At 39.8% G+C, this 14,691-nt stretch overlaps 2 protein-coding genes across 10 annotated transcripts; one reads left to right on the forward strand and one right to left on the reverse strand.

Moving 5' to 3' along the window:
• Positions 1 to 1,187: 1,187 nt before the first annotated feature.
• rnf8 (ring finger protein 8, E3 ubiquitin protein ligase) lies at positions 1,188 to 7,164 on the reverse strand. 8 transcript variants are annotated; one of them, XM_026319180.1, is made up of 10 exons: positions 6,958 to 7,164; positions 6,601 to 6,729; positions 5,349 to 5,776; positions 5,011 to 5,218; positions 4,229 to 4,291; positions 3,966 to 4,055; positions 3,762 to 3,869; positions 3,448 to 3,659; positions 2,613 to 2,662; positions 1,188 to 2,436 (listed from the first exon to the last, which is right to left on the reverse strand). In XM_026319180.1, the coding sequence occupies exons 1-10, from the start codon at positions 7,078 to 7,080 to the stop codon at positions 2,189 to 2,191; spliced, it is 1,659 nt and encodes a 552-aa protein (XP_026174965.1). In that variant the 5' UTR covers positions 7,081 to 7,164; the 3' UTR covers positions 1,188 to 2,188. The 8 variants fall into 8 exon arrangements, with proteins under 8 accessions (XP_026174965.1, XP_026174964.1, XP_026174967.1 ...); XM_026319179.1 differs by having other exon boundaries at positions 1,188 to 2,439; XM_026319186.1 differs by having other exon boundaries at positions 2,295 to 2,436; positions 3,455 to 3,659.
• Positions 7,165 to 7,862: 698 nt separating this feature from the next.
• On the forward strand, positions 7,863 to 14,368 carry aida (axin interactor, dorsalization associated). 2 transcript variants are annotated; one of them, XM_026318046.2, is made up of 11 exons: positions 7,863 to 8,153; positions 8,869 to 8,935; positions 9,019 to 9,072; positions 9,600 to 9,654; positions 9,741 to 9,804; positions 9,901 to 10,004; positions 10,146 to 10,154; positions 11,167 to 11,289; positions 11,594 to 11,716; positions 11,876 to 11,993; positions 12,081 to 14,368. In XM_026318046.2, the coding sequence occupies exons 1-11, from the start codon at positions 8,047 to 8,049 to the stop codon at positions 12,178 to 12,180; spliced, it is 924 nt and encodes a 307-aa protein (XP_026173831.1). In that variant the 5' UTR covers positions 7,863 to 8,046; the 3' UTR covers positions 12,181 to 14,368. The 2 variants fall into 2 exon arrangements, with proteins under 2 accessions (XP_026173831.1, XP_026173832.1); XM_026318047.2 differs by lacking the exon at positions 10,146 to 10,154.
• Positions 14,369 to 14,691: the final 323 nt, after the last annotated feature.

A 14,691-nucleotide genomic window follows, 5' to 3' on the forward strand; every position in this document is an offset into this window, starting at 1 on the left:
GTTACTGACATCATGAGGTTGCTGTAGGATGGAGGCTTGGACAGAGAGGACTGAGAGGCTCCAACTGTACCCCTGGAGGCAGCCCATCACTGTCGTCCTCACGTAATACACCCTGACAGACACATGCTTCAATCGTACTCCAGCTTTAATGGACTGGCCTGACATCAAGCATCCACCACAAAGGAAGCAAACTCACTCAGCTGCTGTTCCAGTGCACTCTGGGTAGAGGCTGTGTAAAATGAATCACAGTGCTGCACAGGTTCATTAATCAGCCTGGCATGTCTATTGTTGTGGCATAAGGCTGCTTGATTCAATTGTCAAACATTACTTAATGATTATTGGAAAACACACGCTTTGGCCTCACAATAGAAAAATTATAAAACAGGACCATATATATTTATATATATATATACACACTGAAGTCATGAGTTAAAATTGTATTCTATCTTATATTTTTTGATAGCATGCACAACAGCTGGGACCTTAAAATGATGCAGTGAAATTCAGCCTCATTCATTGCATTTTTTACACCTGTGTCATGTCAGATGTTTTCACTGTAAAAGTTCTCGACATTATTAGGAAATAAAGAGTGTTTAATATTGAAATGTTCAGGGATGACACCACACACTCAAAACAGCTGTAAATAAAATGTGAGCAAATGAGCAATCAGTGCAGGAGGATACTGTTTGCAACCTGAATGCAGGTTGTTTTCAAGAGACTTGTTAATGGAATAATGAATACCTGCAGTGATTATTTACAGCACAATTAAAGCTGTTAGTTCTCTGGTGGAGCCTCTTACAGAAGCACCAGCAGAGAGTTAACACACAAACACAGTATTTCTACAATTTGAAATCCTTGGACCACTGTTAGGCTCCGTGCCATCTCACTTCCATTTGCTTTAAAAGCCCAAGGAGCTCTTCCATTAGTTTCTAGGCAACACAGCAGCATATAATTGCCAATAGATGGAAGGATTTAGCAAAATTAAGTCTTTCCAGTATGCAAATCTGTTTTTGAATGTGGCAACATTTCTAGCAAACAGGAACTCAAGCATTTAGTTTTAAATACCTATGCCAATGTCAGAAAGCTTTTTAAAGTGGTATCCTTGTCACATTACACTTAATGTTGTCTTGTACACTGATTATTGTAAAAAGGGTAAAAAAAAAAAAAAAGAGCCTTACACAAAAAAATGTAATCAAACACACTGTATGAGCTCAACAACTGTGCATTCAACAACTGTACAACTTTGCTTTTGCTTATAAATGAAAATGACGTGAACTAACAAAACATTTTTCATACTATCTTATGGCATAAAAGCATTCAGTTGTTTTACCTCAACTCTCACTCCAGTGAGAGTTGAGGTAAAACAGAGTGACTCCAACGGGAACGAATAACCCTCTTCCTTTTTTTTCAGCACAGAACAGCAGCCACTCTGGGGCTGTTCGGTGGCCAACATTAACAACCTGTGTGCCAGGAAGGCAACTCCCAGGCAGGCAAGTTAATGAATGGAAAGTAGGGCAACAAAACATGAAGTAACTGGACAAAATAAAAATGTGACTTGATGACGGCACTTGACAGTAAATTTATCACCAAAGTTATTGCATCATCTTGACAAGAACATAAAATCCGCAATTTCATTACAATCCACCTAATAGCCATTGAGATATTTCTCTGCCAGGGGATCACCAAAAGGTATTAGCCCTCATCAAGTGGAGACCATGAATGTTTAAATGTATTTTGAATTCATCTAATAGTTGTGATATTTCAGTCTGGGCCAAAGTGATGGATGGAACATCAGGTTGACATTGCACAGGTGTGATCCTTTTAATGTCAGCAGAGGCTTTTCTCCGTGTCACCAATTAAAGGTTATACTTTCAACATTGGAAGTCTGGGATCATTGAAAGAAACTCTAAATATTTGAGTTCCTCACAGCCATAAATAGAGAATCTACGTCGAGGTGTAAATCAACAAGTTAATAGCAGGTCACTAAAAAATGCACAGGAAGAAACTTTATTCCTTTCATTGAAAATAAACATAGTAAGACAACTGATCATTTTACAAAAAAAAGAAAAAAAAAACTTTAGCTGAATCTGGTTACTGCAGCCAGAATTGGGACCAAAGTAAACATCCCAGAACATTCCAGGGAAATGCAAACATCAACACCAAAATGTGCAATTCACAAAAAACAGGGCTAATCCTCAAACTCATCAAAGCTTTCATCAGAGTAATCTCTTGAGAGAGGACTGGAGTCCAAGTGAATGCTACTGTCTGTGTCCACAGATACCACAGAGCTGAGGCTGCTCTCTATGGACACCCTGCTGCTGTCACTGTCGCTGTCGCTGCTGGTGTAGCTGCTTCTGCTGCTGTCACTGTCGCTGTTGGTGTAGCTGCTCCTGCTGCTGTCGTCATCGTGGATCACCATCACCTCTGCAGAGTCAGCTGCTGGAAAATACAGAAGAAAACCTTTAATAAATCAGCAACTATGCACAGGAAGAAACTGAGCCACTTTAGGTTCTTCACATGACTGACATTACTCTATTCTATCAACAAATCCCAAAGGGAGATTGAAAACCAACAGCATGTTAGTTCATAAAAAGAGTTTTTGACTTCCCTACCTTTCCTGTGACTCTGCTCAAACCCAAGAGATCCCACTAACGATGTAAATCTTTGGAAAAAGATCACAAATATGTAGTTTAGGTAGCCTTTTTGGAAACAGGCTCAGAAATCAACTAAATTCTACTTGTTTAGCTTGAAACCTCTATGCAGCTTCATGGCACATAAATTACTGAGCTCAGCCAGACATATTGTTAGTGAGTGAGATTTGATTTCTGTAAGGGCCATCCATGTGATCCTGACTGAGCAGGCTACATCACCGTCACATATTGTTGCTTGATGCGTGTTTTCTAACTGAAATTTAATGGACATAACACCCACTGAAAACACAACGTACCTGAGGACGGTGTGAGGAGGTGGGGCAATCTTTACTGTATATCAAGACACACTAATAATCAATTTATTTGAAATTAATATTATATTTATACAACTCTACAAGGAGAGGATAAACAACACAGTCAAATGCTAAAGCTAATGCTAAATATAATTTACAGTTTAAAACAACTTGGCATCAACATGGGGACAATGTTAGAGCACTCTTCACCACCCACTACACTGAGAGATACAGTTATTACTCAGCTTGTCCCTGTTTTCAGTCTGACTCTGTAACAACATCCCCAAAACATCTGAAGCCTCTCCACTGACCTGACCTGATGACATCAACAAAATACTTTCTATAAAAATTAGAAAAGAAATCTTTAAAAAACAGTAAATAGTCTCTTCTTCTATCTCCTATGTGTCCTGCTCATCTCACTTTTTAAACAACAAAAGTAAAAATAAAACACCTCTGAGGGTTCTCTAACTGTAGGCTACTGTACTAATGACTTGATAACGCACCTCTCACCTTTCCTCTCAGAGATGAGTGTCTGACGCCTCGCCTTCATGTCCAGGCTCAGGTTCTCCACCATGCGGTCAATGCAATTATCCAGTGCCAGACAGCGGGTCTGAGACTGGATGGCCTGTCGGCAGATGGGACACTCGTCTTTCTTTTTCCGCCACTGCTTGATGCAGTGAAAGCAGAAGCTGTGAGCGCAGTTCAGGATGACTGCCTGAGGATAATAATACAGATTACACAGATTAACTTTATTTTTAGAGTGTTCACCTTTGTGTCTCTTTGCTATGCTCCATGCTGAAGTGACTCTTGATCCTACCTCAATAAAGAGCTCAGAGCAGATGATGCACTGGAGCTCATTCTCCAGAACTTCAGTCACTTGTGTCACCACCTCTTCTTTTTGAGCTCTCGCCTTTTCTTTTTCTTCCTGCAAGACAAAATAGAAAAAAATAAAACCTCAAAAAACAATAAGCAAATCATTAAAAAATATGGAAAAAGCATACAAAATCATTTTTGAATATACCTTTGTCACTTCAAGCTCCTTGTTTTTGGCCAAGAGAACCTCTTCAAAGCCTTGTCGAGAGAGGGCAAGCTCGTCTATTACCTTCTTTTGCTAAAAGCAGATTTACATAAAAGAACAAATGAAAAATTTAGCTTAATGTTGTGTAAATGTAAATACTATATTTGTGTTACTATATTATTACTATACATTAACTTTGATTAAAAGCGCCTGGCTGCATGGATTGTTGTTCTATGACTTTAAAGCGTAGGTTTTGTTTTTCTTACCTCCTGCAAGGCCTCTTCCAACTGTTTTTTCAAAAGCTCCTCTTGTTGCTGGGTTTTCTCTGCCTAAAAACAAAACAATTTCAACTTTCATTAGGGGGAGTATGTTGTCTCATAATCATTCATACAAAATGAGTTCTTATGGATCCATGCTGCTATGTGATAATATACTGTGCTCTAATGTTGTTAGACAAACTTTCTGGACAAACTTTGGCCCAACACCAGAAACAGAACAAACATCTTCCGTACTGAGGTCAGACACACCCCAGTGTTAGTGCTACTGTTCACACATGCAGCCTTCTTGTAAATGTTACACAGGGTTTTATGTAAGAAAGTGTCACATTCAAAAACATCCTCAGTTCCTGGGTATTTTGTGTTAAAAACTATTTCTGTAAATGTTACATGTAGATGTACACAAAAAAAATGAATGAGCAACTTAAAGATCTGACACCAAATTTAAATATAAAAGCAAGTAAAAAGTAAGAAAATAAGTTTATACTGTTGGTGGAGTGAACTCTTTTTAATTATCATGACAATATTTAATCGGTTTGAATGTTTCTCTATTCTGTAATTTGTTTACTTACTTATTCCAAAAATCTGGCAGTATCATTTAAATATCATCTAAGTTAACTGAGAGGTCATACATGGGCAAACACAATGCAGATCTTTAAAAGTAAAACAACTATATTGATTCAATAACAGAAAGGCACTGTTTTAATTCTGCACATTAGAAGCAGGTGCTGGTGATGTATATACACTAAGGTTTTAGTGGAAAATTCTCTGACCTCCAGCTGCCTCTTTGTTTCACTGAAGGACTTCTCTAACGTCTCCATCTGGTGCATTTTGGCTCTGAGTGTCTCCAACTGACTCTGCAGCTCCCTGACCTGCTCTTCTCTGTGAGGGTCCACCTGCTGGGGCTCGCCCTCCAGGGAGGCTACCTTGCGCTGGGTGTCATGCACCTGCTCCTTCAACAGCAGAATATTCTGACTATACCTGCAGATAAAAATGAACAAACACTGAGAAAAAAGACATTGGTTGTGACAAAACATTAAGACAACAGACAACTATGTGTCTTCAATGTAATGAATAAGAGAGGCACAGACTGGGAATAGGTGGGACATACATTTGCAAGTTGTCCAGGTCACAGGGCTGGTCTATTTCCTGGACTTGTCTGCTGGGTCCAGTCGCCTCTGACTGGCTGTGACTAAGCCTCTGCTGGTGCTTCACTGGAGTCAAAGGGCAGGGCTTTGCAAATGACTTGTCTGCAGAAGAGCAGCGGTAGAGCTTGGGCTTTGAGGTAGATGGCTCAACTTCTTCCATGTTCAACTTTCTCTTGGGCTTCTTGGAAACACTGCCTGCTTTAGCATCCTCTCTGTGTCCCTTTGCCAAATAGAATTTAATGTCTTTGAAGGGCCGCTGGACAAGGATGTAGTCAAACTCAACTTTGGTTCCATTTACAGGAACCCCAAGTTGTATGGAGTCCCCAAGCCTGAGCTGATGAGCTTCTTCAGCGGGAATGCGGTTTCCATTCACCCAGACGCCATTGAGACTCTAAGGAAGAGAACAACTTTAAATGGCTTAGTGACTGATGAATCAACGTAAACCTACGTCACTAGTGGTTCCTACTGTACAGAAAAAGGATCTGCTCTGAAGTAGGAGCTAAAAAATGTCCTCCAAAACAGCCTTCTAAGAACTAATACAGTTCTCATTTCCTGTGGTGTGGACACACAGGGAACTTCCTCCAACAGTTCTAAGAAATATGAAAAAGTTCCTCCGGCCCAAAAGTGATGATTTATAGTTGCGGAATGCCCTGTAAAAGTTGCTGACCCACTAATTATAGTTATAGTATAGTGGTGAGAAATGTCTGAAAGCTTATAAGAAGACCAACATGAAAAGTTGTTTGCGCACAACAAACTGTCACTAAATAAGTCACGGGTGAAAAGTGTTCAATATTCTGACAAGGAAGTTGTATTTTCAGCTCAGAGTGCAGAATCCAACAGTCTGGCCAGAACTGTTGATTTTAATGGCGTCACTATGTGGCTCAAAAAATATCACAAAACTATATCGGCCTCTATAATCAGATTAGTTTAAGCTGCAATAAGAGATTTGTGTAAAAATAGTCAAGGCACATAGATCTGTCAATACATGTTAGAAAGCTTTAATACAGCGTTTATGTGGTAAAAACAATACATACTGATGGATGTTGGTTGGGAGCGTATACCCGAGTATAAAGAGTCCTGATGTTGCGCTGTATTGCTGTCAAATGATTATTTCGTGTGTTTTGAAAAGTTACTAATATGATTAATCGACTCAAAGAGAGTCGATGGTTGCACATCTAAGACGAATAGAAAAGAAAAGTCCTTTCACTCGTCTACCTTCTTATCTGTCACTGTCCACTGTCCATCTTCCTTTTGTCTGAAAACACAGTGCAGCCTGGAGATCATCAGAGGGAAACTTGGAGCCAACAGCTGGTAGACCACATCAGCACCACGTCCGATGGTGACCTGGACAGTCCAAACAAACATGACCAGCGGTCAGTTAGCTGCCAACAGTGCAGCTCGGTCAGTCCATTTAAACACGAGGATGAGGACTACTAAAGCACGTTAGAAAGATAAGATATAAAGTAGTGACGTGTTTTATACGTAAGTCTAAATATAACATGAAGTGCTGCAAACTTAACAAGGCTGATAGCAGTCATGTTTAGCTAGTTAGCTAGCATTAGCAAACTGAACCTCAATGTTGTCGAACAAGCGAAGCCAGTCTGAATTTCTTCCGACTCGCATCAGACAAAAAACCTCCCGGTCTGAACATTCATCCTCTTCAGCCGCAGCAGAATCCGTCGTTACATTATCCATTTTTATCTAAAACACATCAACTGCTGTGTTGTTTCAGACCTGTGTCCCATAGCTAACGATGCTAACAAGCTACACATTGACAGGACAAAGCCGGAACTTCTGATTTATTTTCAAAATAAAGGCGTTCATCATAAAACACGTCAATATCATTTTTATTATTTTTTAAAATTTATTTGTTAGTTCTTTTGGATGGCCTTATGATTTCGGGTATTTTTGGCTCAAAGTAACTTAGTTAATGTACATCTGTGGCTACATGCTGAAGCTCAACGCCCTAAAACTGCTGTTGTTTCCACCCAAAACTTAAATATATTCAGTTTAACGTCACATTAAATAAAACTTCGATGCGTTTAAGCTTAAAATGTGACTTAAAATGTGAACTTTTATACTAAAACACTAACTTTGGAACATTTTCACTTAATTTGATTAACTCAGTTTACTCGTAATGAACTCAGTAGACTCTGGATATTGTCCCTTATCAATTATATTGGCAGCTTAGTGATCAGTATGACTGGAATGTCTTTAAGGCAACAATAAAAACTGGTGAATCTCTCCTTTAATATATGATGAGGGAACTCTTATATTACATATGTTAACGGATCTACTTAAATGTACTGCATGTGGTGAAATAAAAAAACATCTAATTGGACCTTTAATTTAAAAACCACTCGAACCTTTTATTCCACCTCTTTACTTTGCACCCATTTGTGCATACGCCCGTTCAATCGGTCGACCCCGTGTCCCAAAACGCGCGCACCCCAAGCTCCAGGCGGGACTTCCTTTCTCCTGCGGATGCGATATCAGGGTGAGCAGGCAGAAAGGGCTTGGTCGGGGTGTCACCGGTTTATCTGTGCGCCTCTGGACGGTACACAGTCTGACTGACGACGCTGCTGCTGCTGAATCCCCGTAGATGAATCTCCTCCTCGGCTATGCTGCCCTGAGAGCACCGCCAGTACCCGCCCCGCGAAAATGTCTGATGTCAACAAGACTATTCAGAAATGGCACGCCAGTTTTAAGAAAGGCACAGACTTTGACTCGTGGGGACAATTAGTGGAGGCTATAGATGAGTACCAAATGTAAGTTGCATTCAACATGTGTCTCCTGGCTCTCCACACAGCTGGTTTATCCTGAGCGCAGCGCGATCCCGCATGTTTCTTTTCCTCTTCCTTTTAATCCATCTGTCCTAAAATCTGCAGCGAGATAGCGGCACGTAGGAGACAGCTGGTGCATGGTGCTTCACAAGAAGTGAGCCTGTGGGCTGACAGCAGTAAATAAACCCTGACCATCCATGACGTGATGTGGCAGTAAAGGGGAGCAGAGTGGCTGGGTGCATGTTACATCCCAGCTTCATTCAGCAGCAGACTGAGTTGAGGGAGAGTCCTTCCAAAAGCCTGTCCTGGAAAACGATCCCGAGCTGCGTGCGCTGGGTTTCATTATGTGTCATGCAGCGCAGAAACGGGCCAGTATTCCTCAGAGTATTGAGAAATAGTCAGCCACACCCTCTCATTGTTGTGGGTGGGTTTCATTTGTTGAGTGAGGAATGTTTCCTGCTTTTCAGAGGAGATCAGTCTGTTTTGCATTTATTTCTAGATGCCATCTGGTTTGTCAGCCAATTAATCTTTTACTGCAAATTAAACTAATAATTCAAAATCTGTATCTTGACGCCTCTACTCACTGGCCACAAGGGGGCGCAAATACACATAATGCAGTCACCTTAAGTTGCAATGCATCTGCAAGAGTTTGACTTTAAACAGATTGATTGTACATCTAACTATGTTCTCACTGGTTTAGACTAGCAAGACAACTGCAAAAAGAGGTCCAGTCTACAAACTCATCAGACTTCACAGAAGAGCAGAAGGTAGAAATCACTGCACTGCAAAGCCCAGTGTTTTTTCCTGTTTTAGTCTTCACTTTCCCCTTTTCTCTCTCCCTTTTTTAAAGAAAACCTTAGGGAAGATTGCAACATGCCTGGAGATGAGAAGTGCCAGTTTGCAGGTTTGTGTCTTTCTGAGAAACGTCCACACACCAGACACATTTTAGAAAGACCAACACCGTTGTTCTGAATCTTAGAAGAGGATGCAACATGGTGAACCAACACACCTTTGGTCGGCTACAGTACAGAGTCATTGTCGCAGGGCAGTAGTGAGAACACAAATGAATACATGCAGACTGAGGGGAATGTAAGAGATGCAACTAAATCTAAATTAAAATACATACAAAATACACTTTCTGTAAATCTCCCAGTTTAATGAAACTCTAAAGTCAAAGCATCTTCACACGCCAGGGAAGGAAAAACTAAATTTGTTATTAAAATGATATTTTTCTATTTTTGCTCAAGACATAGACATTAAAAAGTCCAGAAATATTCAAATCTGCTTTGAAAAATGACGTTTTTCTTCTTAGAACATCAAACATACAATCATGTGACCTTCAGGGTAGTTGAGTGAATTTGAACTTTACATAAATACTTATGAACGAACCTTTCTAGAGCTGCACACTATTAAATGTCTTCTTTTCCTCAGTGCACACAGTCAAATGAGGAATTCAAGTTAGAAGACCTGAAGAAACTGGAAACCAGTAAGTGTAACTGGGTTAAACTCTCCTGCCATCCCTGAATATTCTGACCATTTCTCTGACATGTGACCTTTTCCATTTGTCAACAGTCATTAAAAACATATTGACCTACAACAAAGAATTTCCTTTTGATGTGCAGCCAGTGCCCTTAAGGTAAATATGCATCTCTTAACGTCCAAGGTGCTTCCATCCTGATTTAAAACTACAACTGAAATACAGTTTCAAAACTTGTTTTTCCTCCTTTGTCAGGAAAATCCTTGCTCCTGGTGAGGAGGAGAACCTGGAGCTGGAGGAGGAGGAGGATGCAGCAGCAGGAGTGGGTTCTACAGAGGCTTTTCCCCCAAGAGCTCCAGGTAACTGTCGGTTCGCCAATGTGTGAGAAGATGTTTGCCTGGTTGTGTCGGCCTGTCCTGTCTGACTGTGTCTTTTTGCTCTCTCTGTCGGTGCTGTGCATGGCTTCGTCGCTCATTCCCACCCGCCTGCTTCATTCGCAGCTTCGCAAGGTACAGCTCTAATCGGCGAACGGCTTCTGAATTTGATTTCTGCTGCATGACAAGTGGAACTGTCACAGATATAGTTTGTTCCTGACCTGATCTTAGAGTTCAATGCTTTTTGACTGTAGGCTAAATTTATTTAGACACAATTTTAACATACAGTGTTTACTGCTGTGCCAAGAAGCTCATAGAACAATTAATCTTGATAATACTTCCTGAAAATAAGTCTGCAAAACATTTCCAGGGTCAGTAACTTGTCGTTAGGTGCAAACCATTATTGTCTCAGCATTCAACAACCACAACTCCAGAATGGTTTGGATGCTGCAGCTGTGCCTCAATGTCTAATATGTGCAGCTGTAACTGAGTTGCAACAAAATAACTTATTTTAGTTGCAGTACCAAGATGCTTAAATTTTAAAGCTGTTCAAAGACACAGTTTAGATTAAAGTGGCACACAGCCGTATTGTTTCATTGCTTAATGGAATATGAGCTGCTCACAAAGTCGCATGAATCGTCTGTTCTCCTCAGTGCGTTGATTTGGTTTCACAGTTGGCAACTTGAATTATTTTTGGTTCTTCAGTTCTGGCAGCTGTTTGCCACAAAACCACTCTCACCTACAAGCTGCTGCACACAGTGGAACAAATTACTGCTAAATACTCAGATATTTCCCTTAACAGTACTGGACTTGCCTAGAAACATGGCTCCACATGAATGGTGATGGTGGTCCATGTCTGCCGGGTAGGTAAATAGAAATCTGAGTTGCTAACAGGTTTGTTAGGTGATTATATGTCAGTGCTCTTGTAGAAACCCCTGTGGGGAAGAACTGGAGGTAACCTGGGAGTGTAGTGAGGCTGGATGTTTATAACTCATTCATTTTTAATATGTAAATGGTAACTGAACACTAAAGCTTGTCATTAAATGTGAAAAGCATGCTGTTGGAAACACTGTTGGTCGCTAGGTGTTGTCATTACCTGTTGTTATGAAAAGCTGCTGTTAATGTCTTCAACCTCTGTGCTGTACAGGTACCTTGTTGCCACGGTTACCCTCCGAGCCTGGGATGACACTACTTACGATAAGGATTGAAAAAATTGGGTTGAAAGATGCCGGGCAGTGCATTGATCCTTACATGACCATTAGCGTCAAAGGTACTGATTCCATCTTACCCATCTTACATGTGATGTGTGGGCTGAAGTGAACAGTTGGGTGATGTGGTGAACTCTGCCACAGCTGCTGGTTTCAGATTGCAGACACACCCTTTTGTCTGGTTTCTCTACTCTCTCACCGACTTGGAAATGATACTCAGGAACTGTGTTTCATTTTCCTTTGACTTTGAAGTCTGGAAAGATACCAACGTCAGTCGTTTACAGAGCTGGTTAAATCTATACAGTACACGTGTGAATCTCCACTGTGGCAGAACCAAGAGCATGTTCTGCGTTTCTGTCCTTACAGATGTGAACGGTGTAGATTTGAACCCAGTGCAGGACACACCTGTGGCCACTAGGAAGGAAGACACCTATATTCATTTCAGTGTGGACATCGAGATCCAGAGACACGTGGAGAAATTACCAAAAGGTAATGCTGGAAACTAACTACAGTGGGGCCAAAACCTACAGGGGCCCCAAATCCAAGTTTCACAGTAATTTAGATGGCTTTGTTGATATGAGCAGTTACTAATTTATTAGGGAAATAACTAAAGTGGATCAGTTTAATCAATGCTATAACTTTTTCCAGGAGCAGCTATCTTCTTTGAATTCAAGCACTACAAGCCCAAAAAGAGGTTTACCAGCACAAAATGTTTTGCTTTCCTGGAAATGGATGAGATCAAACCCGGACCCATCGTAATTGAACTGTGAGTCACTCGATAAATGTTTGTTAATCAAAAACCTTTTGTCTTTTGGATGATGAAGCATGTGCTGCACCTCCCTCCTTGTTTCAGGTACAAGAAGCCCACAGATTTCAAGAGGAAGAAACTGCAGCTTCTAACAAAGAAACCACTTTATCTCCATCTCCACCAGACATTACAGAAGGACAGCTAAGTCAGAGCACAGCTTGAACTCTGAACATCTCACATTATTACCCCTAAAATAAGCCTGTTTTGACTATTTGGAGATCCAGAGTTTTTTATGACAGCAATGATACGTTGAGACAGTTAAACCGCCTCACCTCCAGTCTTCCACTGCTCATTGAGTTAGGTGAAGCACGGGACACAACATGAGTCATTGCAGGTGCTTAATTTGAATTTAAGACTAAATAGAATTTGACTTGTCACGTTTGACTTGTCGATCATTGAACCTTGGAAGTTTAATTCAGTGAAAAATTTAAAACGACCTTCCTCTAAGAAATAGACTTGTTGGGGAGAAGATGACAGATTTTGTGAAGCGGCAACACAAACATTTTCTTCAAGCCACCAAAAGGGTATTCTTAAATCTCTGATCGTCCAGGACAGTTTATGGAGTCTTGAGTGTGCCAGACTTATGTTTTATAACTCAGTGGATTTAAAACTAACTTTCCAATTAAGTTTGCATTTAGTTTCTGAATTCTAATAATCACTGCAAGTATATAAATACTTACCACTCAGTAATTCAGTTTTATTTATTCTCTTAATTGATTAATTGAATTGTGAGTGGAATCAAAATTAATTTCAAAAAAGAGTTGTTACTACTACTACTCTACTAATGAGTATTTTTTCCATCTGTTTAAAAACTTTACCAGCTAGTTTCCAATTTGTACTTTCTTTAGTAACCTGCATTAAGTGGCAACACAACATTGATGTATTATCACCCTTTGAGTTGACCCTTTGAGTTTATTTACATCTAGCAGTGACAGAGCTACACTGCCGTTCATTTGGAGTCCTGTTAAGTCCAATATTCACTCACTTTTTAGCCCTGACAGCAGTGAGACTGAACTGAAACAAAGCTGTGAAACCAAACTGACGACACTAACAAAATGCTCCACAGAGCTGAGCTGTAGCACCAGGTGATAATTCTCCGTGGGGCTTCCCTGAGTCACTTGGCACGCTACCTAAAGTCATTTGACTCCTGGGTAATTTACATTTAAAAAAAAAAAAAAAAAAAAAAGTAGTGATTGGTGGAGTTTTATTTTAAAGCAGCAAGTAATCAGAGCTGTACCTGCTGCTCAGAGAGCTGGACTTTATCTTTCAGGTGGCACACTGCTTACACATCTTTAATGGGAAAATGAATTAAAATCATACTGGCACACTTCAGACTTCACAACTGTTTAGTGTAAAGTTGTCATAGTATTAGATTCAGCAGTGGAAATTCAGCGTTAATGGTGCGACTATACAGAGTAGCTGTCTTTGAGCCTCTTCATTCTGCTCTGGCTTTAAGAGGAATTTTTTTTTTTTTTTAAAAAGGTGTTGACTTTTGGCAGAATCTCTTACAATTTAAACTCAACTCCAGATTTTCACTCTCTGAAGCTCTGTCTCTCAATTATGACCCAAAAGGAATAAAACATCCCATAATTCTGTCACCACATTTTTGTGTTCATGCTTCAGTATCTATTGAATTTAGTATGTTTAAGTACTGTGGAGAGGAAAATGGTTGCAGCATAGTTTACATGCTGTGTATTTTGTATACAGTATGAGCCTCTGGTTGCAGCCCTGATGTTTAACACCAGATTTTTTTTCTAAACAAGCAGAAATGCAGTGGATTACACAATGTTTGTCACCTGCCAGATAGTGGTGTTTAATCTCCTGCTATTTGCAGATCAAATTATTTCTGTATACATACACACATGAATGAAATGCTTATGTGGGACTGTGTCTAGAGGATGCATCTTTAACAGCAAAGGACAGATCCAGACTCTTGGACTGACTTTTTAAAGACTGTTTTTCTCTTCAGTTGTTACTCCGAAAAGCTTACTATCTTTATTTTGAAAATTCATATCACCCTGTTATAAAGGGCTTTTTAGAAAAAAAAAAATGAAGTTGCATGTAACTTTGTTTCCATTCTGACTCTGCAGATGTCTTCACTAAACATCTACATTGTAATATTTGATTTTAGATTTTATTTTTGTAACGTCTCAATATTCAGGACTGTAAATTAACTGTAAGATACACTAACTGATGAATATACAGTTAACTGTGTGTATGTACAGTATGAAGCGCTATGATATGGTAGGAGTGTTTTAGTTTTGCTGACAGACTGAGGGGAATTGTACCAAACATTTACAATACTTTTAATTTCTAATAAACTCCAAACGAGGCAGTGTGGTGGGTAATTTCATCCAGAGCATCAAACATGAACAGTTTTTAAGTTTTAAATGCGTTAATTATACAAATACTAGGCACCTAAACACTATTAAAAACTCCTGCATCATTTTAGTAAATATACATTCATGGTCTGCAAAGGACTGTCAAAGTTGCAAACTGGACAAAAACTCTTGAATATTGTTACTGTTCATTAATCTTTGTTCTGCACAATCCAACAGAACAGTAGGTTTTTGAATAACAAAGCATATCATCAACAGCCCTGAAATGAATGGTTCTATCTTGGTAACAGCACAGATGAACGCCTGACGAGGTCTCA

The sequence above is a fragment of the Mastacembelus armatus genome, chromosome 24, assembly GCF_900324485.2.
Source record: "Mastacembelus armatus chromosome 24, fMasArm1.2, whole genome shotgun sequence".
Lineage (NCBI taxonomy): Eukaryota > Metazoa > Chordata > Actinopteri > Synbranchiformes > Mastacembelidae > Mastacembelus > Mastacembelus armatus.

Excerpts from the sequence above, each read along its gene's own strand:
- rnf8 (XM_026319179.1), bottom strand. The coding sequence starts at position 7,080 with ATGGATAATGTAACGACGGATTCTGCTGCGGCTGAAGAGGATGAATGT. Across the intron at positions 5,777-6,600 it reads GGACAGTGACAGATAAGAAG|AGTCTCAATGGCGTCTGGGT; the intron begins GTAGACGAGTGA and ends TCTCTTCCTTAG. Across the intron at positions 3,870-3,965 it reads AGGAGCTTGAAGTGACAAAG|GAAGAAAAAGAAAAGGCGAG; the intron begins GTATATTCAAAA and ends TTTGTCTTGCAG.
- aida (XM_026318046.2), top strand. The coding sequence starts at position 8,047 with ATGTCTGATGTCAACAAGACTATTCAGAAATGGCACGCCAGTTTTAAG. Across the intron at positions 9,655-9,740 it reads CCTGAAGAAACTGGAAACCA|TCATTAAAAACATATTGACC; the intron begins GTAAGTGTAACT and ends ATTTGTCAACAG. Across the intron at positions 9,805-9,900 it reads GTGCAGCCAGTGCCCTTAAG|GAAAATCCTTGCTCCTGGTG; the intron begins GTAAATATGCAT and ends CTCCTTTGTCAG.